Here is a 24,664-nt window from a genome sequence, read left to right on the forward strand (position 1 = left end):
TTTCTGCAGTGGAGATGACGAACTGCCTGTTCATTTATGCCCAACTATACTGTTCCAAGTATTTTTATTTATTTATTTTTAACCAAGTAAAGAAGATCATGGATTCACCCACTTCCTGACAGAAGAAACTGCCCAGTTTATTTTCATGGAAAAAAGTTCAGGAGGTAAACTGATAGTTGCTTGTAAAAATATATTAATGGAAAACTGTCACATAAGTAGAGTAGAGTAGAAAATGGGGAATGGGGAGGATGGGATGGGATGGGGTGAGGTGGGGTGTAGTGGAATAGGAATAGGATAGGATTCCAAAATAAGAAGTGACAATATTATTGAGTCGAACTAGTCCCGTCCTTTAAAAAGAAAAAGTAAGTAAATTGTAAACAATTTTTTAAAAAATCCACCCTCTTGTATCCTGCCAGTGAGCTGCAACAAAACTACCCCACTGCGCTCCTATTGCTGGAGGAAAAAAACTATATCTCCGAGAAAAGGGATACAAAAGCAGCCTAATTTTGTTTTTACGCTGGGGCGGAGCGGATCAGATGGAGCGGATTAGTCGGGGTAGGTAGGTATCCAACCCTAGTAATTTTCAGATTTGCAGACTTTAGCTGGCTGGCTGGGGATTTCTTGGGAGTTAAAAATCCACAGGTCTTCAAAATTGCCCAAATTGGACCCAAAGTCGGATTAGAGACCATCGCGCAGCTTGGGCCGGCAGCATCGATCACGCTCAGATGAACAGAGTTGGAAAAGGGACCTTGCAGGTCATCTAGTCCAACCCCCTGCCCGAGCAGTCCTGCTGCTGTTTGCAAAGGAAATTGTGACGGGCAATTAGAGCAACAGGGAAGCTACTAAGAAAGGCAGCCGTGACCTGGTTGCTTACACCGAGATTTAAAAGGATAACTTCCTTTTTTGTTCTCCCAACCCTCCTTGAGGTTTTGGGTGGGACCGCCCACGCCCACCCGTTTTCTTCTTAGGGCATTGCGGGCCGCCCACGTGATCCCCGCTTTAGCCAAAGCTCGTTACTCTATTTCGTAAATATTCTACTCTTCCTCTAGAAAAAGCCAAAGCTCTTGAGATGAAAGGAGAGCAGCCAACGGAGCAGGTAAGTCCATCTCCTCCCTTCTCCGTATCTTAAATTAGGCTGAGAGCCTTACAGGACGGCAAGCACCGGGGGTGAAGACGGGCAGGTCATTACCATAACAAGGTAACTGAACTTGTCGATCAGAAAGGTCGGCAGTTCGGCGGTTCCAATCCTTACTACAGGTCTCCTGCGGGAGCGAGGGGTTGGACTAGATGACCTGCAAGATCCCTTCCAACTCGGTTACTGGTTACTGTTTAAACTTGGTCTGAGAAGCGGCGGAGGAACCAACGCGTGTCCCAGGGACGGTTTAGCCTCTCTGGGTTCGTGATAAAAGATTTTTTTGTCATCCTTACCTGTCTCCCAAAGGGATGTCATGTTAATTATACCGAGAGATTTTGCAAGTATTTAATCAGACCCTGAAGAAATAGTGGTTGGGAAGTGGGTAGTTTTGGAAGGACAACTTTCTCAGTTCCAAATGGATGTTGTGCAAACCATAACCTTGTTTAGCAGTCCTTGTTTAGCGACTGCCTTGAGTACTGACTGTTTGCATTAATGATGATGATGGTGAAGAAAAATTAATTTTGCAAGCAATGTACTTTCGACCTTCGCTGCAAACTCCTGCAGTATTTCAGTATTTGAGGGGCTGCCACAAAGAAGAGGGGGCCAAATTATGCTCCAAAGCACCAGAAGGCAAGAAACAATGGATGGAAACTGATCAAAGAGAGAAGCAACCTGGAATTAAGGAAAAGCTTCCTAACAGTGAGGGCAATTTAGCCAGTGGAATTGCTTGCCAGCAGAAGTTGTGTATGCTTCATAACTGGAGGTTTTTAAGAAGAGATTGAACAGTCACTTGTCTGAGATTGTATAGGTTCCCCTGCTTAAGCAGTGGGCTGGACTAGAAGATTTTCAAAGTCCCTTCCAGCTCTATTCTATTTTAAATAACCTGAACTTTTTTAGAGCCGAAAAGCCAGTCCATAACCTAATTTATGGAGTTTGGGGTGCTCTTTGATCTTGGTTATTTACTTGCTGAGGTTCGGTTGGTGCACAAGGATTTGGGTAACATCTTCTGAAGATGCTACCTCGCTAGCTAGGGAAATTTCTACAAGCACTAACCAAGCTCAGAGAGCACCAAAGACTCCACACTTCAGCCCTGAGTTACTTATATTCTCTTCTACTAGAATCTAATTTTTTTCCTGCTGTTGTATTGTGGAGGACTCCAAAATAAGTTCTAAAAACTAACTTTGTTTGTTTATGCTTCCGTCTTCTCTCCTTTTGCCATCTTTATTTATCAACCAGTTGTACCGATGACTGAAAAATAATATTCTTTCATGATTTGCGTATTATATTTGCATCTTTTTTGTGGTTTTATTCTCACAATACCTATGTGTATACTTAATTGTAAATACACGTTTCTGTATTTGCAGTGTAAATACACTACTCTGGTTTTCGTGATGTACCAAAGGCTAAATTCGTGCTATACTAAAGGCTAAATTCACATGTTTTTTAACTTGGCTGTTGAATTAATCTTTTATTCTGAGGTGACAAAGTACTTTAAACTACTGTGTAAGCTGACTGAATCAATTGGGTGCACACAAGAGTTTAAGCCAGGGGTGTCCAAACTTGGCAACTTTAAGACTTGTGGACTTCAACTCCCAGAATTCCCCAGCCAGCTGGCTGGGGAATTCTGGGAGTTGAAGTCCACAAGTCTTAAAGTTGCCAAGTTTGGACACCCCTGGTTTAAGCCACCAAGGAAATACAACAAAATGAATTCTAAATGAACATAGTACATTACACCAGTAGATTAGTTAAATTAGGACTTTTATTATTCTGATCCCTTCTTCCGCTTCAGCTGGAAAAGGCCTGGCTTATCATTCTTTAAGGTTGCGTCCAGATGACACAGCCTTCCCTTCATCCCTAGCTCATAGCCAAGGCCAAAGAACTGGGGTTTTCCAGCTTGTTGTGAAGGTTGTGACTTGCACCTTCTTCCTCCACCAGCCTTTCCCCATATGCAGGTAGTCCTCGCTTAACAACCCCAATTGGAGTTTTTGTCACTAAGTGAAGCAGTTCCCTGTGTCTGCTATGCTCACCTGCACTTCCAACTCCCTCCATCCACCTGTGTCCCGGCCCCATCTCTGCTCAGTTGGCTGTCCTGCACTGCACTCTGCACCTCCACGTCTTCCATCCACCACCCCTTCTGTCCTCAGGAAGGCTTTTCACACCCAGTTGCAAAAGCCAGCCTGGGCATCTCTTATCACCAGCAGGAAGAGAAGGCAGCTGGGGACAATAAGGTGGAAGAGTGCAAGGTGGAGGGCAGAGTGGCAGCGACAGCAAAGTGCAAAGTGAAATTTGAACATCTAATAGTCGGCAGAATTAGCCTGCAATACTGCCTTCTAACAACTGTGGAAGGCCACTAGACTAGGAACTCTCTAAAATCCCTGCATTGTCTGCCATGGTTGCAGTGGTTAGAATACAGTACTGCAGGCTAACTGTGCCAACAGCCTGGAGTTCGATCCTGAGGGGCTGAAGGTTGACTCAGCCTTCCAACCTTTCGAGGTGGGTAAAATGAGGACCCAGGTGGTTGGGGCCTGACTCTGTAAACCGCTTAGCGAGGGCTGTAAAAGCACTATGAAGCAATATATAGGTCTAAGTGCTGTTGCAATCTTGGGGTTTGTGTTTCTACCAGGGAGTAAAATTGGCTGCTACTCCTCTGTTGCTCCGAGTTCTTAGAAAAGCTCAGGCTTGCTGCTTTTTCCCACCAATCCTGACAGGCTAATTGCAATAAGATTGCTGGAGCAAGATTTATATTTAAACATTCTCCTTTATCTGAATGTATAAAATACCCAACTCCAACAGAGAACTTACACCTCTGCTCTCCCTATTTGTTGAACTGACCACCGCCCAGTTCAGTGTTGAAATTCATTTTTTTACTACCGGTTCTGTGGGCGTGGCTTGGTGGGTGTGGTGTGGCTTGGTTGGTGGGCGTGGCTTGGTGGGCATGGCAGGAGAAGGATACTGCAAAGTCTCCATTCCCTCCCCATTCTGGCCAGCCAGAGGTGGTTCTCCAAACTACTCAAAATTTCTGCTACCGGTTCTCCAGAACCTGTCAGAACCAACTAGATTTCACCCCTGCCTCCGCCTCCACCCACATGAGGGAGAACAATTTGAGGTTTTTGCATAGGCATGGAAATCTTCAACAGCTCCACCTTAAGTTGTCCTGCGGTCTATTGCTGAGACGACTCCACTGTCCAGCCTTGTTCTTGAGGCAGTGGAGCAGAGCAGATGACGTTGCCATGCTCTTGTGCCACTTCACGCGCTGTGGAAAGCACATGCAATGAGCTGTCTGTCTGGATAACGTGTGTTTGTATGGACACAGCCTAGGGGTTTTCTGGCACCTACTGCTGTGCAATTCCCTGCACTCGTGTCATCTCCTATAGGTACCAGTGGCAATGCTTAGCAGATTTTTCTTTCTTTCTTTGATGCCTTCAAGTCAATGTTGACTGTTGGTGACTGCCTGGGCAAGTCCCTGTGGTTTTCCTGACAAGATTTCAGAAACGGTTTGCCCTTGTCTGCTTTCTAGAGCTGAGAGAGACAGGGACTGGCCAAAGCTGGCTTTGTGCCTCAAAAGTAAAAAGGTAAAGGAGTCCCTGTGAATTTTACTCAACTGTAGGGATGTGGTGCTCATCTTCGTTTTAAGGCCATTGAGCCAGTGCATCCAAAGACATTTCCATGGTCATGTGGCCAGCATGTGGAGTACTGTTACCACCCCACCAAGGTGCCCACCAAAGTGGGTACCTATTTATCTACTGACATTTGCATGCTTTCAAACTGCTAAGTTGGCAGGAGCTGAGGAAAGGACAGAGCTCATCCCATTGTGTGGCGCTCGGGTCTCGAACAAGGACTGCTGGCTTTCCAGCTGACAAGCCCAGTGTCTTAATCACTGAGCCACAGCACTGCCCATTTGTGCCCAAAGCTGCACTGTAACTCCTAGTCTTCCAGTTTACTAGCCTAGCATCTTAACCACCACACCAAACTGGTTCTCCATAACAGATATGGGTAAATTAAAGGGAGAGAGAAAGAGAGAAGACTTTGGCTGTGTCCCTACCTGGGTTGGTCACCTCATTCTATCCTAAAATGTTAGCCCACCAAATCATTTTGGAGTCTTGATCCCAGGGTCTCTGCTCTCTTATGAAGAACTCCTTCCTAAGTTTGCATAGTGTCAGGTACTAATTTATGGTTAATCAATCTGTCCCAAAGTTCTAGTTACTCCATGGCTAATTTATGAACTGTATTAGTCTGAGAAATAAAAACACAGTGGTTCTGAAGCCAATAAGTCCACGTGGGTAAATTTTCCTGCGAGTGAAGGCGAATATACGTGTCCCCTGAGAATGGTGCAGGATCCAACCTGGGTCCTTAGACGGAACTTTGGTTGTTAGACAGAACTTCTTGCTAGCAGTGTTATGTCACTCTGCTGGAGAAACGTTTCCTGAGGATGGGCTCCAGCACAAGTCTGAAAGCCTGGAAGACAAAATCTCTGGTCCTGGTGACCGACCCAGATTGGATCCTGTAAATTTTCCTTCACAGCATGTGAGTGAGCAGTGCACACGGATCTAGGGCAGTTAATATAGGGACAGAAAATCCTTCCCTTGCTCTCACTGAATTTCATATGGGTCACCTAGAAGCTCCAAGAGAGTTGATTGGCTCTTCCACTTCATATGGGAGATCTTTTCATAATTGCTGGTACTCATCTGAGGAGGAAGTCCATTTGTTTCAACATTGCAGAATAATCTCTTAGGTTTTAGCTTTGACCTCTGTGGGAGGGCTTGAAAACCCAACCAGCTTATGGAAGGTGTTAACCAGTAAAGCTCTTATTGTTAGCCTAAGACAGGGATGTCAAACTGGCGGCCCACAGGCCAAATGCATAGGCCAGACCCACCCCAGCTCCGTGAATGGGAAAAAGGTCATGAAACGTCATGTCACAGCAATATGACACTGTGAGTTTGAGGACAAAGTTTGCTTCACAGCAGGATTTGGCAATATTCAGCTGTTTTTTAAAAAAAAATATTCCTAGGGCCTGTTTTATACCACTTTAAACCTTTTCAAATCATGCACTAAGGTTCAGTGGCAATATACTTTTTCAATAACCCACCCCCACCTCAAATAATATACATACATGAATGCCAAATGTCACTCACTCATCACTAAATCTCCAGCACTGTGATGCCTACAAGCTTGAAATTTGCTACATGTGTTCCTCTTGGCTTCTAGGTGCTCACTAATGACCATCAGATCATTAGTATTTCTTATACAGTATTATATTAACATGCTCTGATGCTAAGGAGTTACACATTCTACATTAATTTTCAAGCTTTAAGTGTTAATTTATCAAGCCCGATCACATAGTTTTGTAGCGAAGCAACGGGTATCCAGCTACTATGCGATATTTGTATAATACTTCTCCTAGGGTTAACACATCTAACTTACTTCTTAAACAGAAACAACCACCTAAAAATGTTTCCCCCTCCTTCCCTCTTAAAATGTCAGTGCTTTGGCCTTAGGAAACTAAAATCAGCTCACAGGCTAAAGGGAAATATTTTTAAATATTTTTAAATGCACTCAATCATCGGTTGTAATCTGGGAAAGTATCATTTTAGTTCATTCACACAACATATGGCAAAGGAATTTAGAAAGAATGTAGAAATGACTTACCTGAAAGGAAAGTGAAATTCTGAGAAAAGATCACCTTCCTTGTTTACTAAGTACACTGAAATACTTTCAAATTTATTATTTTATTGGGATTCCGCCTTTCCGGAGAAACTCTTTACACAGTTTTTAAAATAGTTTATGAGCCAAGAGCATTTCAGTGTGGAATAAAGGTGCAATTAATATTTAAGATTACTAAAAAAAAAAAGAGTCCTCAGTCACGTAGTTCTTTTGATTACGAAAACATATTTCTGACACGTGCTGCTACTCTTTATTCTCTGACTCATAATGATTCATGGGTTTTATAATGATTCTCGTCATAATTCATTTTTTAAAGATTTAAATCTGGTGGAGGGGTGAGGACACTCTTTTAAACCAGTGGTGACTTGAAGAGCTTTTCCATTTATGGCACACGCATACAGTCTTTTCGTTAATAAGGTAAGGCCAATTTTGTTTCTGATATAAAAATGTACATATTGCTGTAAGATCCTCAGTGCCTGTGCGATGATCCTGTGGGTCAAATGTCCATATATGATTTATATTAAGGTGACCAACATTTTTACAATGAAAAGGAGGACAAATAAATTGGAAAAAAATATCGTAAATAAAAGAAATATTTTATTCATTGCAACAATAATACACTAAAATATGATATATGCATAATAAAAACATTTGCAACATTTTATATTGTAATGCTTACATGCCTGTTAATTATTATTTAAATGAGTACTTTTCCATTGAATTAATATTTTTTGTCAATGTATCATCTTCTAACAATATATTGGAAATATCTGAACAAGAAATATCCTTCATATTGAATTTTACGGCAAGTGCTGCAGCTAGAGTATCAACATTCAATCTCGATTTCTCACTTGTCGAAAAATCATTGGCAATTGAAAAAAACTCTTTCAACTGCTGCATTAGTTCCAGGGCAGCACAACGTAAATTGAACAAGTATAAATAAATGTTCACATGGAATATGTTCATTTTTGAAATGGCTGAAAATATCCACCCATCTTTTATCAATTTCAACATGTTGATTTTCCCATTGTATTAATTTTTCAGAATTTAAATATACATTCAGTCTTCTAATTTCTTCAAAGAGACAATTGTCGTCTATTTTAACGTCTAGCATTTCTTTAGATAAAAATTCAACACAAGATTCAATATCTGTTCAATATGCTTGCGATGAAGTAAAAAAAACACCATTAAAAACTGTTTAATAAAACGTGAATTGTACTTACCTTTGTATAATTGAATATTCACTGAGAAAGAAATAATTACCAAGAGTCATTCAATTGCCGACGTGCCGTGAGTCTACTGCGTGCGTATGTGCCGTGTTGTGTTTCAGTAAGAAGTAAACAAAGCCACTTGCACGCGGCGCTCTCTCTCAAGGTCTCCCGTGCGGAGCGCATGCGTCTCATAATCGCATCTTATACCGCACTATACCGAGTCTTGACGAATTGTCATGTCAAATACAAATACGTCACATAACGCGCAACAGATTAGTCTTCAAATATCAAAAAGGAGGACATGTAGGAGGACACTTTTCAAGGGAGGACAGAACTTACAAAAGAAGGACTGTCGTCCCTAAAGGAGGACGGTTGGTCACCTTATTTATATTGGAGTTCCTTGAGTTCCTTTATGACTAACTAACTAAAAATGCTCCTTTTGAAAAGTTTAAACGTATTAAAATACAACTTACAATACATTTCAAAGAATACAAAAATTAAGGAATAAGCGATGGACATGGAAGAGTGTGATCCTCGCTTGGTAATCACTAGAAAGATTGTATTTTTTTTAGTATTTCTTCAAAAATAGAAAATCAACTGCAACCAAAGCAGTTATTTAACATGCCCAAAAAAGTAGCTTCAAAATAGAAATATCCTGAAATACTGGAAAGTGCTGCTTAGCTGTTTTTGCTGCATCAGTCTTCCCATTAAAGTACTAGTTTGGTGTAGTGGTTAAGGCATCAGGCAAGTAAACTGGACGACAAGGAATTATAGGCACAAAGCCAGTTGGGTGACCATGTCGCCTCCCTACCCGCCCCCCTCTCGGCAATGGCAAACTACTTCAGAAAAACTTGCTATGAAAACATGAGGGACAAGTCTAGACAGTTGTCAGACATCAACACCCACTTGAAACCACACTTAAAAAAAAACCATACAAGTTATGGATGAGTCTTCTAATACGTTCCATGAATACATTCCTTTGGGTTCCAGTTATAAAAAGTGACTTCAATCTTTGACAGAAATGAAATACTCAGGATATGTAGATGAAAACCTTATGAATGCATCTGCATTTAGATGTTGCTGTATGATGTTAGCAGATTTCAGAATTGGCCCAAAATTAGGCCATTCTCAGGAGAAAGCACCTCATACTTGTTACCTAAGGAAAGTGCCTCGGTAGTACATCAATTGATGAAGCTAGCCCTGGATGGCAGTCTCCTAAATTCTTAGGTCTGGTTTTAAGTCAGCTATTAAAGAAGGTGAGATAATAACTACAAACCAATTGTCAAGCCTTGGGGCTGTTTCCCTGCCTTTTCCTGCCAAAATAGATTCCCTGGAATTCAAATAGTCTTGCCAATCTCTGCTCTGTGCTTGTTCAAGAGCTTGAAGACTCAAGGTATCAACTCTGAAGTGAACCTGGCTGGAGCCATCTTTTCCTGCCTCATAGTTTCCATGAACTTTAAAAGGGGAAAGGGAGAGGGAAAGTAGATACACCGGCTACTAGTCAAAACAAAAAGGTTTCTCATGGGAACCAAGGTCATCCCAACAGGCACGTGAAGAAGGAGGAGTGACCAAGCAGCCTCCCAGCTACTTTCATTGGACATCTGGGGAGGGAAATATTTGTTGTTTTAATTAGGGGGAAAACCACAGGAACTTTTAGAGTTGGTTTTCACTAGCTGTACCGATATGATGTCTGCAATAAACATGTTCTTTGAGGAATCGACCTGCCTCGGAGTTCTGCTTTTGGCGGATGTGTTACTTGGAACTGTGACACAAGGTTTGTGCAGGGTGTGACTAACCACATAAATTTTTAGATGGTGGTCTCATAAAGATACCACTTCAGCCTCACCACAGTGTGCTTCCCTTCTATTTTAGAACAGAAGACATCCTTAAACCATGAATTCTGCTTCCTCCACATCTTTTTGATTGTGCTAGAAGAGAAGCACCAGCACCAATAGCCCTCCAAGACAAGAAAAGGAAAGGAGGGGATAAAACACATCCATCTTATGTCTCCTGCATCAGGTATTAACTGCTTGGCTTCAGCTGGTGATGCTCCGGATTGTAGTATTGATTGTGAATCTGGCATAGCAGAATTGTGTAGTTTGCTAAGACAAATGGAGAAGCACTCCCCTGCTGTGAGTCAAGATCAGGTAAAAGTAAAAAGTTTCCCTGTCCAGTCAAGTCCAACTCTAGGGGGCGCTTCTCATCTTCATTTCTAAGCTGACGGAGCCAGCATTGTCTGAAGACATTTCCATGGTCATGTAGCTAGCATGACTATATACACCAAGGAATGCAGAACACTGCTACCTTCCCATTGAAGTGGTACCTATTTATCTATTTGCATTTGCATGCTTTCAAACTGCTAGGTGGGCAGGAGCCAGAGCAAGCAATGGGAGCTCATCCCATCATGCAGCGCTCAGGTCTCAAACCTAGGCTGTCAGCTTTCTAGTTGTCAAGCTCGGCATCTTTAACCACTGATCCAATTCACTTGTTTTTGAGTTAAGATATGAATGAGCAAGAATAAACAAGTGAGATGGTGAGAATGGAACAAGATCATCTTGTAAGAGCTGCGGTGGCACAGTGGTTGGAATTCAGTACTGCAGGCTAATTCTGCCGGCTGCCAGCAGTGGGATTCTCACCCGCTCAAGGTTGACAGCCTTCCATCTGTCCGAAGTCAGTAAAATGGGGATCCAGATTGTTAGGGAAAATATGCTGAAATATCTGTTAACCACTGCATGTAAAGCATTGTGAAGAGGTATATAAGTCTAAGTGCTATTGCTGTTGTTTTTTTTCAATGTGTTATCTTTCTTGATATTCTCTTTTAATACAGCTCAATTAATATATCTTCAGATTTATGAAGGAATTGATGTGGGAGGAGAGGAATTTAAAGAGAGAGAGATAAGCAGCTGATTTAGGATCATATTTCCTTGGTTAAACGTAACCATAAATCATTCATAACATAAAATGCCAGTGTAATCCCAATTTTACCCCCATTGTATTGGCTTTGCTTTGTTCCCAGGGCATGATTTAAGCAGCCTCGATTCTGGGGTGTTTTTTGGTCACAGTTCAAATCCTTCTTTCATCCCAGCAATGGTAGATAAAATGTATGGCACTCCTCACCACCTGAGCAACAATGTGGATTTATATGTCTGGATACATTGTAAAGTTAATATTTGGGAGACATCAAACTGTATTATCATACATAGATCATAATGAGAAAAATAGAGGCAAGACGGGGGGGGGGAAGGAATTGAATGGAAATGGTAATTTGCATCCCATGTTTCCACCCAACACAGAGGTGGTATTCAGCAGGTTCTGACCAGTTCTGGAGAACCGATAGCAGAAATTTTGAGTAGTTTGGAGAACTGGTAAACACCACCTCTGACTGGCCCTGCCCCCATCTATTCTCTGCCTCCCAAGTCCCAGCTGATTGGGAGGAAATGTGGATTTTGCAGTATCCTTCCCCTGGAGTGGGGAGGGAATGGAGATTTTACAGTATCCTTTCCCTGGAGTGAGGAGGGAATGTGTCAGCATTCCAAATAGCATCCAAAAGTAAATCAAAATCCAGGGCAAAGTATTGCTCAAAGTTCCAATTTATTAAGAGAGCCATGTTGGCATGTCTGGGAAAACCCGAATCTGAAAACTTCCCGGTTTTCCTGGTTTTCCCAGTTTTCCCTAGTTGAAAGTTCAAGATCTTTCCCCCACATTCAAAAATCCATCACATGGTCCAATCTCCCAATGCCATGCTGGCAGTTCCGGGCCAGTTCCAGCTAGGTTCAGAGGTGCAGAGACAAAGGATGACCTTGGCTTTCTAGAAAGAATTTTGTTATGGCTACATAGTATGTAACTCCTTACAATCCCCTCTTCCATTTTCCTACAGTAGAAAACGCATGGTAGAATAATAGGAAGTGTGGCAGGCCAAAGATCCAAAAGAAAAGATGGCTGCAGGCCTGACAGAATGGAGCTTTTACAGTATCCTTCCACATGCCACACCCACCAAGCCATGCCACGCCCACCAAGCCATGCCCACAGAACCGGTAGTAAAAAATTTGAATCTCACCACTGACCCAACACATATATTCATAGCAGTTAACAACAACATAAAATAGAGCAATCATGTTTAAATAACAGAATTAAAAAATAATTAAATAATTCACACCCAAAGCGTAAATAAAACAATTCAGAAGGCCAAGTCAGAAGGCCAACTCTGAAAAACCCTTTCCAAAAATATAATAACGAGGCACAGTTCCTGAGAGAGGGTGCTCCATTATTTGGGACTGACTCTGGGAAAGGTATGTTAGAAGGAATTAGATTTTGGAGAGTACAGGAAGAAAGTTGCCGTGATTGGGATACTATGCACTTTATACTTTATAATTTGCACAAGTGGAATTTTGAGAAGGTATAAATTTGTTCGACTTCCTTCAGCTTTCTGATCTGTGTGGTTCTTTCTAAGAATGTATGTGGTTTGTGACATCACTAAGCCATGGTTTTTGTCATCTCTAAACTCTGCTCAAGAGGCTCTGGCTTCTGAAATCCAGTAGACCTAGCGTACCAGCACAGCACGTCAAGAATCATGGGAGTTAGCCTAATTACCGGAGGGTATTAATTAGTGCTTCCTTTATACTAGAAGAGTGGAAGGACTTGCTGCCCTTTTAGCCCCAAGTTCAAAAATGCTCAGCACCTCCTTGGATAGTTAGCCTGCCTTTCTTCCTTAAATCAGGACTGAGACACACTGAGCATGGCAGGAACCTCTTGATGGTAGGATGAAATTTTAATGACTAGAGCCTAGATGTAGTTAATGCAATCAGCCTGGGCCAGGGGTGGGTTGCTGCCCGCATTACTGCTGGTTTGGTGTGCATTTGCACCTTAAAAGGTTTGCGCATGTGCACAATGTTAGAAAAGGAGAAAAAAATAATTTTTTGCAATGAAGATTGTTCTGCGCATGCGCATAACCAAAAATCAAGATGGCACCGCTGCCAATAGAACGGGTTCGGGGGCGTGGCAGGTTGAGTTACTACCTACTCGGCCGAACTGGTCCAAACCAGTAGGGAACCATCTCTGGCCTGGGCAATTTAATCATTTGGACCAACGTTAGCTTTAAGAATGTTGACCCCCTTCCATATCAGGCCAACATTTTCTCACACTTAAAACCTCTATTTATTTTCAGTGTTTTTCTATGAGTTCTCCTAGCCAGATTAGCAAAATTAGGAGAACAGCCCCACTGTCTAAAGAACATATAATGTATTTCTTTACATACAATAGGTGCACATTACCAAAGGTTATACATTTGGGATTGTTCTCCTAAAATGGGAAAGCACACTTATGCAACTACAGCTAATTCTTGGTTTTCCATCATTCTCCTGGAGGACCCAAAAGTCAATTGATAGGAATCCCTGCAATTGCAAATAGCAACAGATGAAATAGCTGTGAAGGTAAACTGATTTCCATTTCCCTTCCTCCCCCATAAGAATTCATGCCCTGCTAGCTCCTGATTCCCTCTGGAATTTTCTTCCAGAAACGAAATCAACAAAATCTAAATATAATTGGGATTCCTGAATTTATTTCCACCTTCCCCAGACACGCTGATACCCTTGTATAAAGACTTGTTAACGTGGCTTCAATCAATTAACATGGCTACAGCTCTCTGTAGAGAGAATACAGAGATCATAATAATCCAAAGGAATGACAGATCTAACAGTTCAGCCCTTTCCAAAATCTGAACAAGCATGTAAAGCTGTCTTTTAAACACAAAGGGAGAGAATTAGATTTTCACCTGATATTAGTGTCACGACAACTAGGACTTGTGAGCATTCTTTGAGAGAACATGGCCACAGATGTATGTAGCAAGCCAGTGATATTATGATGGCTTTTCTACAGAAAGAAAAGGAAAGGGAAGGGAAGGGAGGAAGGAAGGAAGGAAGGAAGAAAAAGGAAAGAAAGAACGAAGGAAGGAAGGAAAGAATGAGGAAGAAAGGAAGAAAGTTCTGTTCAATTATTCTTAAAATATTTTATGTAAATCCATTTGCTGCCTACAATGCTGTCAAACCAAATACATTTCTTCAAGACCTATGTGTAAACTTTCATAAATTAATAATGCAAAACCTGAAGATTGTTAAATACAACAAGGCAAGGAAAAAGGAGTTGCTGTTTAAAGCACTTCCTGTTGATATGTAAATAAAACTCCCAGAGGCAAGGGAACAGGAACTCAGAAGAACAACTTGCTGTAGTTGTTTTCAGGGGGGAAAAACTTGCTGTTGTCGTTTCTTTTATTTTAGAAATGTTATGGCACTAGAGTGTAGGGGTGCCATGGTGGGTTTTATGGTAATTCCTACCACTCCTAGATTTCTTCTTTTCCTCTCTAGGGGAAATCTGTCTCTTCAAATGTGATGATGTACTAAAGCCAAGAAACTTGCCTTAATTATTGAAGCCCTATAGTGGTAGCCTTCATCAGAGTGGTGTGGTGGCCTAATGGTGAAGATGCTCGCCTCCCACTCAGAAGGTTGAGATTTCAATCCTAGGTAGTGACAGATGCTTCTCTGCTAAGGCACAAAGAAAATATATCTGCTGCAAACTCTGCATGGTGTCAGGAAGGGCATCCAGCCAGTAAATACTCATGTCCATCCAGTTTACCCTAAATTAAGGGATTACAGAGTCATAAAAAGGGAGTTTTTTCATGCTGGCCTTCATCAGCTTAAAACCCTCTAGATACTTTCAGTAACTTTCACTATGCTAAGCTAACATGGGAAAAGAACATACTTGCTGTGGTGAAGCTGTAGCCAAATATACTAGAAGATCTAATCATTTTAACTATTGTTTTGTATTTGAAATGACTCTCAGGTTTATTTTATTTTTAAATCATTATTTTATTGCAGATATATGATATCGTGATCGGGTTTTTTTTAATTAAAAGGCTGTGTGGACATGTGGTACATAAACCATTTGTATAATTTGTGGTACAACCGATGTGTTGGGTAGAATGTTAGTTTGTTTATTTAAAGTAGAAAGTAATAGATCTCCTACCAATTTCCTGTTTTTAAGAATGAAAAAAAATGACGTAGAAAGTTTGTAAATAAAATTTGGCTTACAGCTTTTGTGTGATCTTAGCAAACAAATAACAGTGTCCTGTAACTAATTGCACCCTTAGGTTAACCGGTTCAACAACATCTGTGTGAACAGAATTATTAAAGGACAAACACATCCACCAGTTCTGTTCTGCAACACTATTACTGCAATGTCCTGCTTTTAAGATGGGCTCTTCAGAGAATAGGAAGTAGACTGATAAGACAAGCGGACAGCTTCTTGGTTCAGACAAAGCATACTAAATAGGCACCCTGTTATCTAAATCATAGGTCAACATGGCTGAGGTAAGTGTTAAAGGATGAATATTTTTCTTTTCATCTTTTTTGTTCTTCTCTCACATTGGGGCCCTAAAAATCTTCTCAGGGGGATGATTTTTTGGGTGCCACAATGGTGATAGTTTATTCTGTTTACAGAGAGAACAAGGAAAGCTTTGGATTGTCTTCCCAGGTGCTGTTGGGTTGGTTTTAAGAACTAGCCCTGAAAAATGTCTCCTAGATGTTTACCTACCTTTTTACCTAAAGAGTAAAAATTCCTGAGCAGGGTTGGTTATTGAAATACATCATTATTTAGTAAGTCTATATTCAAGATTGTTATGAAATCACGGTCAAATGAGAAGGACAAAGTCCAGATTAACAGTTGCCTAGAAACTCTGTAGCACCACCACGGCCTTGAGTATAGATAGGTAAATCATTGAACTAAAGTTCCTTTGCGAAATCCCCAGGAAACACTGCGTAAGAAATTCTTTCTCCAACCCAGCTTAGCTTCCTATTTCTGATGTTTTTCTCACAGAGTGCTTTGCGTAAATTAGATAATGACTGACAATGACTTTGTGCCTTCAAGTATACTACAGGTGGATCAGTCCCAGGACATGGATTAGAAGAACATAATAGATCCAACATCTGCTTGCTTATTATGCTAAGGTCTGCTTTGCTTAAACATGATTTATTGAATAATACGCCCAGAGTTAGTTGAGATTTTATGACACTCTAAATGATGTTGTCTGTGTTCAAGCCAACAGTCCATGTTACAGCAGAGTAGTGCAATGTGTAGCACTGTTTGGAAGATCATTGGAGAAAATTTTGTAGGCCTGAATTGAGCCACAAGGTAGTAATATTAATATAGCTAATAGAGCAGATGAGTAGAGTGGATCAACACAAGATGGTTCAAAATCACATTCCTCCATTAATCATGAACAACATTTAGATTATTATGTTGATTTGTGTAGCGTAACTCATCACGATAGCATCAAGCGTGTTTTTTTTCCAGATTTGTGGGTTTTTTTCTCAACTTGCTGCTTTTTTTACTTGTCTGGTAAAGAAATCCTTGTGCGACCTGTGGTCTCATTTTAAATAATCACAATAAAGGTAGTAGCTAATTGTAGTTTTTATGCAAGAAGTTACTGCCTCTCAGATAACGGTCCTCTCTTCATATCTATTCATTTATGGAAGTGGTACGGTCAAGGGAAAGACATGAATTTAGTGCCTGGGGCAATTCTATTTTCATATTTATTTCAGGAGGAAAATGACGAGTTCAATTTTAGCATGTGGTACCATTTCGTCCTATGGTTAATCGTCATCTTTATATGGTGGAAATGGAGAGATGGGGAGAATTTAGATGACGTAGATCCCGAAGGGAAATACATATTCATCACCGGTTGTGACTCCGGATTTGGGAAACTGGCAGCTTTGACCTTTGATAGGCGAGGATTTCAAGTGATTGCTGGTTGCCTAACTGAAAAGGGGGCAAAGGAGCTGAAAGAGGAGTCGTCGGCTAACCTCCAAACAGTGCAGCTGGATGTGACAAACTCAGACAACATCAAGCAAGTAGCAGAACAAGTTAAGAAAGAAGTAGGACAAAGGGGTAAGCAATTAAATCCTGTTTCTGGATGTTTCTCTCTGCCTACTAAATCGAGAGTTTGGAAGTGAGCCTCATCTCTTTTGTGGGATGGATATCAATGGGGTTATAAACAAGAGGGGATCTTTGCTTCATCTGCCGGTTCCCAATTATGTCAAAGTCCATGCTGGTTGGGAATGATAGGAAGTGGAGGGAGTAAGGAGGGAGTAAGGTGATGGAATTTATTTTACTGCTTTTGTTGGACTTTCCCTCCAGGAAAGGCTGGAGTAGGGCTGTTGGCCAGTTTTATGACAATATGTGGCAACAGCAACTACCCCGTTCTTGTCCATAAGGTAAAGATATAGGTTCCCCTCGCACATACGTGCTAGTCCTTCCCGACTCTAGGGGGCAGTGCTCATGTCTGTTTCAAAGCGGAAGAGCCAGCGCTGTCCAAAGACCTCTCCGTAGTCATGTGGCTGGCATGACTAAAAGCCAAAGGCACACAGAACACTGTTACCTTCCCACCAAAGGTGATTTCCATTTTTCTACTTGCATTTTTTACGTGTTTTCAAAATGCTAGGTTGGCAGAAGCTGGGACAAGTAACCAGAGCTCACTCCATTACATGGCGCTAGAGATTCGAACCACTGAACTGCCTACCTTCTGATCGACAAGCTCAGCATCTTAGCATTCTAGTCCATAGGTCATCCTCTACAAGCAAGATGCCTCTGGGATATATTTCTGTATTTTGCTACACTTCAGCCTTGACAGTCCAACTGAAACTCCATTAAGCAAAAACCCATTTAGTTGAAGTGGCGATTCTGTAAAATGGGCATAAGAATAATGGCTTACATATTGCCCACAATCCGCTGTATTTTGTAGCTATTTCCTTATATTAAAGAAATAATTGTTTCTCCCTCTCTTCCTCCCTCTTTAAGCTTCATGCTTTTAAGATTACAGAAAAGGAATAACACATCAGTTAGGTGCATTTATTTTGGTTTCATAATATATTAGAGTTTTAACACTTTCTTAGTCACCCAGAATTGCTGTTTCAATCTGGGCAACCATACAAATTGATTAAACAATTCAACGGTAATAAGGTGTGAACATAGCGTGAACATAGCGCGACTTACTTCTGAGTATTTTATTCAGTTCATCCCGCTTTTCCATTTATGGAATATTTGGAATAATAAAGATGTAAAATAACATTTAACAGAATGAAAAAATTAAAACCCCAATAAAATATCTTAACCGTTCTTATCTGCTGAAGGCTAATAGCAAGTATATGGCCAATAAATGAGTCCTCTTCAAAAAAAACACCCCGTCCTATATATATCATAATATTTGGGAAAGTCAAAAAGTACATAGGTAATTTCTTTTATGTTTAGATTCTAAGCTGTTGAGGGATGTTTAAAGATTAACACCAGTATCTTAAATCAGTGTTTCTCTACCTCAGCCACTTTAAGATGGTCGGACTTCAACTCCCAGAATTCCCATGCTGGCTGGGGAATTCTGGGAGTTGAAGTCCGACCATCTTAAAGTGGCTGAGGTAGAGAAGCACTGATTTAAATGGTGTCCAGAAAGCACTTTAGGAATTGCACTGGCAAGAGAAACTATTTTTACTGTCAAGCAATTTGCCTCATTGGGCAATTCCTCCTAACCTTTAGCTAGCTTCTCTATCCCTCCCGTGTCTGTTTAAAAAAAATATCCCTGTGCTCTCTGCTTTGCGTAACAGCCCTTCAATAATCTCGGGCATCTTCCCTTGTTCAGGTTAAACAGTAGCGACAGAGATTTTGCTTTGCCTCTGAAATCAATCAATGGCACGTCAAGGAAGGGCTTTAAAAATTGTGGCAAGCCACTGCAAGGGATACCTGGTTATACGGACCCAAAACCTCACTTCTTATGGCAGCTTTCTGCAATGATCTTCAGAGAACAGGATTTTCAGTTTTCTAGTTCGTTTATCGTTTGAGGATAAACAGATTATGTGCGGCGAAAACAATTAATGTTCCTGGATTATGATTGCCACAACGTTGTGTGTCTGCATGTGCATCCACTTTCTTAACGCTTTTTATAATGGCTGGAATGTTATTTATTATATTCAGATCAGTGGTGGGATTCAAACAATTTTTACTCCCTGTTCTGTGGGCGTGGCTTGGTGGGCATAGCAAGTGAAGGATACTGCAAAATCCCCATTCTCTCCCTATCAGCTGGGACTCAGGAGGCAGAGAATAGATGGGGGCGGGGCCAGTCAGAGGCGGTATTTACCGGTTCTCCAAATTACTCAAACTTTCCACTGCTGGTTCTCCAGAACAAGTCAGAACCTGCTGAATGCCACCTCTGATTCAGATATGATATTTTTGCGATATTTTTATGCAGACACACATGAATTCACATGTGCTGCGCTAGAAGTGCTGGAACAGATAGGAGATACCTTATTTTAAATTATTAAAGCAGCAGGTGCTCAAAAATTAAGGCCAAAGTCTACCACTCAGAGTCCTCTGGTCATCAGTAGCACTTCAAAATAAATGCCCTTTTCAAAGAGACTTAAGCCAAAAATTGCAGGTGACATAGGGAGTATTCTTTTTAATTGTAGTTCATTCATTTAACTTCACTCTAAGCTTATTGTTCGTCCTGATATTGTCTACTCCTTTGTCTCAGCTCACCTTTTTGATTTAATTGTCCTTCAGCCCCTGGCTGCTACTCCAAACTAAGGACCTCCAAAGGTCTTCAAATCCCTCAGACAATATAATCAGTGGTGGGATTCAATTTTTTTTACTACTGGTTCTGTGGGTGTGGCTTGGTGGGCGTGGCAGGGGAAGGATACTGTAAAATCTCCATTCCCTCCCGATCAGCTGGGACTCAGAGAGCAGGGAATAGATGGGGGCGGGGCCAGTCAAAGGTGGTATTTGCTGGTTCTCTGAACTTCTCAAACTTTCCGCTACTGGTTCTCCAGAACAAATCAGAACCTGCTGAATGCCTCCTCTTATTCAGATATGATATTTTTGTGGGGGGATTTCTCCCTCCCCTTTGTTTCTTTGCAGGTCTCTGGGGCCTTGTCAATAATGCTGGTATCATGGGACCATCAGCCCCCACCGACTGGCTGAGACTTGAGCACTTTAGAGCGCCCATTGAAATCAACCTGATGGGCCTCATAAATGTTACTTTAAACATGCTCCCGTTGGTGAAGAAAGCCAAAGGAAGAGTAGTAAACGTAACCAGTGTTGGTGGCCTTCTGACCATATGTTCAGGGGGTTATTGCCCATCCAAATACGGAGCAGAAGCCTTTACCAACAATTTAAGGTAAGGCAGAAGTGGCTGAATACAGTTCATTGTGCCTAAGATTCAATCCAGTTTCAGTGGGCTCTAATGTCAGCATCGTATCCGATCATTTAGCTCTCTGAATGACTCGTCTATATACATGGTTCATAGCAAGCGGGCCAAGGCTTTAACGTACGTAAAATTTTCTCTTACTTGTAAAGTAATGGCAAAAGGAAGAATGAGGACAGGAAAAGTCTGGCTTGGGGAGAGGATTGCCCCCCCCCAAAAAAAAACCCGGTTGGATTTTTGGAAAGAAAATGGCTTTTCTTGGGTACTGTCCCAAGGAAGAAGGGAAAGTTTAAAATATTAACAAATGCCTAGCCTGCCTTAGTGCAGTCCAGCACAACATGCAGATATACAGATTCAGATGTTTTAGGAGGAAATTATGTATTTGACGATGCTGATCTAGATTGTGCAAATCTAGAGTCTTGTACTACATTTTTGGGCAAACAGATATTAGTGAAAGGCATAGGGTTTCGCAGACTGCAGTTTCCATCATCTGATCTCCCACTCATTAAAAGCTCATGACTTTTAATAACTAGTTAATCATGAATAGAATAGAACAGAACAGAACAATATAATAACTTTGAATGTACACTAATTGTCATACATTAAAATGAAATTTCGTTGCATACAGCTCTCAAAGGGTAACCACCTCCACTATATGCTACATCAGGGGTTGGCAACCCGTGGCTCCGGAGCCACATGTGGCTCTTTCATGCTTCTGCTGTGGCTCCCTGTCGTTGGTCGGTGCCACAGTTTTGAGAGGAGCTTCTGGTTGGGTTGGGGAGGGGAAAGCAAGGCATGGCAGGAGGAGAAACAATGGCAAGGGGCAGGTTTTCCAGTCAGCTCCACAATGGGTAGGGCTTTTGATTAGCACAGGTAGAGGAAAAAGGATGACACGCTAAGAGGAGACTCTACGGTGGGGGAACCGGACTTCCAGTCGACTCCAGAATTGAATGGGGGGCTTCCAGTTAGGACCTTTGTGCTTTTTGAGTGTTTAAGGTTGCCGGCCCTGCCCTATATAAACATGACAAAATAAATAAATAAATAATACAAAATTATGCCTATACCCACACATAATATATGACACAGAGAAACAACACAAGTCTAGCTCGCCATGTACATGCATACATTGGTGTATGCATGTACATGGCAAGGAAAACGAATCCTGAGAGTTTACAAGACGAATGGCCTGGGGAACAAAGCTGTTACAGAATCTGGTAGTCCTGCTAGAAATACTTTGAAACCTCCTCCAACAGGAACAGACTGCGAAGCGGGTGTGCGGTGCTACCAAATTCCACCATGCTTTCTCTCGCTGAAAAGTCGTCCTAAGTCTAAGTGATTGGATTACCGTCGACATCTTTTCCTGTTTTGCAGACAGGATATGAAGCCCTTTGGAGTGAAAGTGTCCTGTATTCAACCTGGCTTGTTCAAAACAGATCTCTCTGATAGAGTCCGGCTCATAAAAGAAAAAGTGGCCATTTGGAATACGCTTCCTCCCACCATCCAACGGCAGTATGGTGAACATTACCTCAAGGAAGGTAAGCTAGGAAAGGATTTCAAGGCCCTAAAGAAACTCTGTCAGATTTCAGGGGAATCTGATATATCTTTGTTCAGCAGGTGTCTTTGATGTAGTGAGCATTTAAATGCCCTCTTTCCATTTTATCCATGGGGAGATTCCCTTAGGTTTCCTTTTAGCCTCCAAAACACTATCCTAACAACTACCCTTTGTTTGATGGTTAACTCAGCACCATGTTCCAGAGCCCCACAATCCACCTTCATGGAGGGAGCAATAGCAGTCTCATTACTAGGTTCAGGCTACTAATGGCAAGCTATTTTGATTTTAAAATAGGCTTACATTTTTAATAGCAGGCTGGCCATGTAGCAATGCCAATAGCCCTTAGTCTTATATACCACTTCACAATGCTTTACAGCCCCCTCTAAGCAGTTTACAGAATCAGCCTATCGCCCCCAACAATCTGGGTCCTCATTTTACCCAGGTTGAGTCAATCTTGAGCCTAGTGAGATTTGAACTGCCAAACTGCAGGCAGCTGTCAGTCAGCTGAAGTAGCCTGCAGTACTGCAATATCACCACTGTGCCATCGTGTAGATAGTTATCGCCACAGGTCCCCTTCTGTATTTTTCTAAAGCCGTCTTTTTCAGCTTTCTTAGTGATTTCAGAATTGAGGACTTCAGCTCCATGAATTCCAGGCTTCGGACTTATCTAGATTGGGAGTGGGGAATTATGGCCCCTTTATGACTTGTAGACTTCATGGCTGGCTCAGGAATTTGGGGAGTTGAAGTCCAAAGTCATAAAAGGGCCAATAGTTCACCACCCCTTATCTACATGCTCACTGCCTTTCCTTAACAGCCAGTAAGGCTGCTTCCATCATCATTGCCTCAGTATAACTCCTATTTTTATTATTGTAGTATCAGCACAACTGTAGTTGGAAGCTGCCAGAAGCTGCTATAAATCACTAGTAAGGGCCCTGCCTAAATACGGCATCTGTCATTTTGCTCAGCTGCAAGGAATGTGCCAATTTGTGTATGTGTGTATGAAGTGTAAAACTTCTCTCTCTCTCTCTTTTGCCCAATCGTACTATCAGTGTTTGTAGATTAAGAGGACAAAACCGTGTGTTAATCTGTCAGATCTTGTTAGCTCTATTAGTACTGTATGTATCTGTATGTACTTAATGCCACAATCCAATGTGATTTCTCTTTACAGCTTTATATGTTAGAGAATCATAACCAGTGGTGGGTTCCTACTGGTTTGGACTGGTTTGGCTGAACCAGTAGTGGTTTAGCAGCTGGGCCACTGGAACTGGCAGCGACCCAGGACTGCAATGCCCCCAAACTGGTTCTCCGGGCGGCGCCATAGGCACTGCCATCTGGGTTTTTGCTTCTGCGCATGCGCAGAATAATTTTTATGGCACTGTGCATGTGCGCACTGCAAGCGAACCAGCAGTAGTGCTTGCTGGACCCACCTTTGATCATAACCAAACTAGGTAATCAAGAGTCTTGAATCCTGTTACTGAAAATATTCTCCTCTCCCTTTTCTTTTCTCCCTAGACGCAATGAAGAAAGACAAATTAGCCAACATGTGTGAAAATACAGACCTGTCGCTGGTTGTGAGGTGCATGGAACATGCCTTAATGAGCAAACACCCAAAGGCTTATTACAGCGTGGGCACAGATGCTAAATTCCTTTGGATTCCTCTCTCCAAGATGCCCACCTTTTTCCAGGACTACATGCTCATGAAGAACAAAGTTAAGCTACTTAACCCAAACTCAGAATAAGATCTCCTCCTTTGTCCTTGGCGTTTCCAAGGGAACACCCCAACCTGTTGGCTCAGGACAAAAACTGACGACACGGTGACCATGGTTGGTTACTCATTTCGAAGTACCAATTCACGTACAGGCTTCAAAAAGCTGTGCTGGCTTAAATAATGAAGATAAATACTCCAATGTTCAGGCAAACAAGCATCCAGGAGTGTGGGTGATCCCATTTCTTGTTGACATTAAGACAGTAATAGGGTCTGCATTGTCTGATGGTTGTTAAGGCTGAACTAGCATCTGCTGACAAAATTACATCTTTAGGCAATCGATCCGTCGAAACTTGGAAAACTCTTATTATCGCAGGACAGTGAAATAATTGTGTCTTTTAAGAGCTCATTAGAAGAAAAACAAAGCACAAAAGCAGTTAAAAATGCTATGTGATTTGCAAAAATTGGTGATTTGCAAGAGCGCTACAGAAGCAAAACAAAATCCTTGTTTACCCTTTGTGTGTGTGTGAGAGAGAGAGTGGGGGAGGGAAGAAGGGAGGGAGGGACTCACATAGTGGCAGGTTTGCAGAGGATTGAATTCTCGGATTATTGGAATTTGCCCAGAGGTCAAGAGACTAACTTGTAAGTTCTTGCCTTAGAACCACAATTGAGCCCAAAATTTATGTTGTCAAGTGAGACATTTGTTAAGTGAGTTTTGACCCATTTAATGACCTTTCTTGACACAGTTGTTAAGCGAATCGCTGCGGTTGTTGAGGTAGTAACCTGGCTGTTAAGTGAATTTGGTTTTCCCGTTGGCTTAACTTGATGGAAAGTGGCCAAAGGTGATCCCATGACTCCAGGACACAGCAACGGCCATAAATATAAATCAGTTGCCAAGCATCTGAATTTTGATCACAGCAAGTTGTAACTGTGAAAAACAGTCATCAGTGCTGTTTTTTTTTTTCTAGTGCTGTTGCAACTTTGAACAGCCACTAAACCAACGGCTATAAGTCAAAGACTGCCTGTAATGCCCATGAACCATGTAAGGCAGGGGTGTCCAAACTTGGCAACTTTAAGACTTGTGGACTTCAACTCCCAGAATTCCCCAGCCAGCTGGCTGGGGAATTCTGGGAGTTGAAGTCCACAAGTCTTGAAGTTCCCAAGTT

The 24,664-nt window shown here is 41.7% G+C and overlaps 1 protein-coding gene across 4 annotated transcripts; it reads left to right on the forward strand.

Annotated features, from left to right (window-relative positions):
* Positions 1-691: 691 nt before the first annotated feature.
* Positions 692-24,235, forward strand: DHRS9 (dehydrogenase/reductase 9). Of its 4 annotated transcripts, none has more exons than XM_081935188.1 (8): positions 692-1,096; positions 7,113-7,213; positions 9,880-10,026; positions 15,149-15,368; positions 16,599-16,944; positions 19,957-20,215; positions 21,614-21,777; positions 23,306-24,235. In XM_081935188.1, the coding sequence occupies exons 4-8, from the start codon at positions 15,360-15,362 to the stop codon at positions 23,530-23,532; spliced, it is 1,005 nt and encodes a 334-aa protein (XP_081791314.1). In that variant the 5' UTR covers positions 692-1,096; positions 7,113-7,213; positions 9,880-10,026; positions 15,149-15,359; the 3' UTR covers positions 23,533-24,235. The 4 variants fall into 4 exon arrangements, with proteins under 4 accessions (XP_081791314.1, XP_081791315.1, XP_081791317.1 ...); XM_081935189.1 differs by having other exon boundaries at positions 9,885-10,026; XM_081935190.1 differs by lacking the exon at positions 692-1,096 and adding an exon at positions 1,181-1,395.
* Positions 24,236-24,664: the final 429 nt, after the last annotated feature.

This window comes from Natrix helvetica (assembly GCF_964273705.1).
Source record: "Natrix helvetica genome assembly, chromosome: 1".
Lineage (NCBI taxonomy): Eukaryota > Metazoa > Chordata > Lepidosauria > Squamata > Natricidae > Natrix > Natrix helvetica.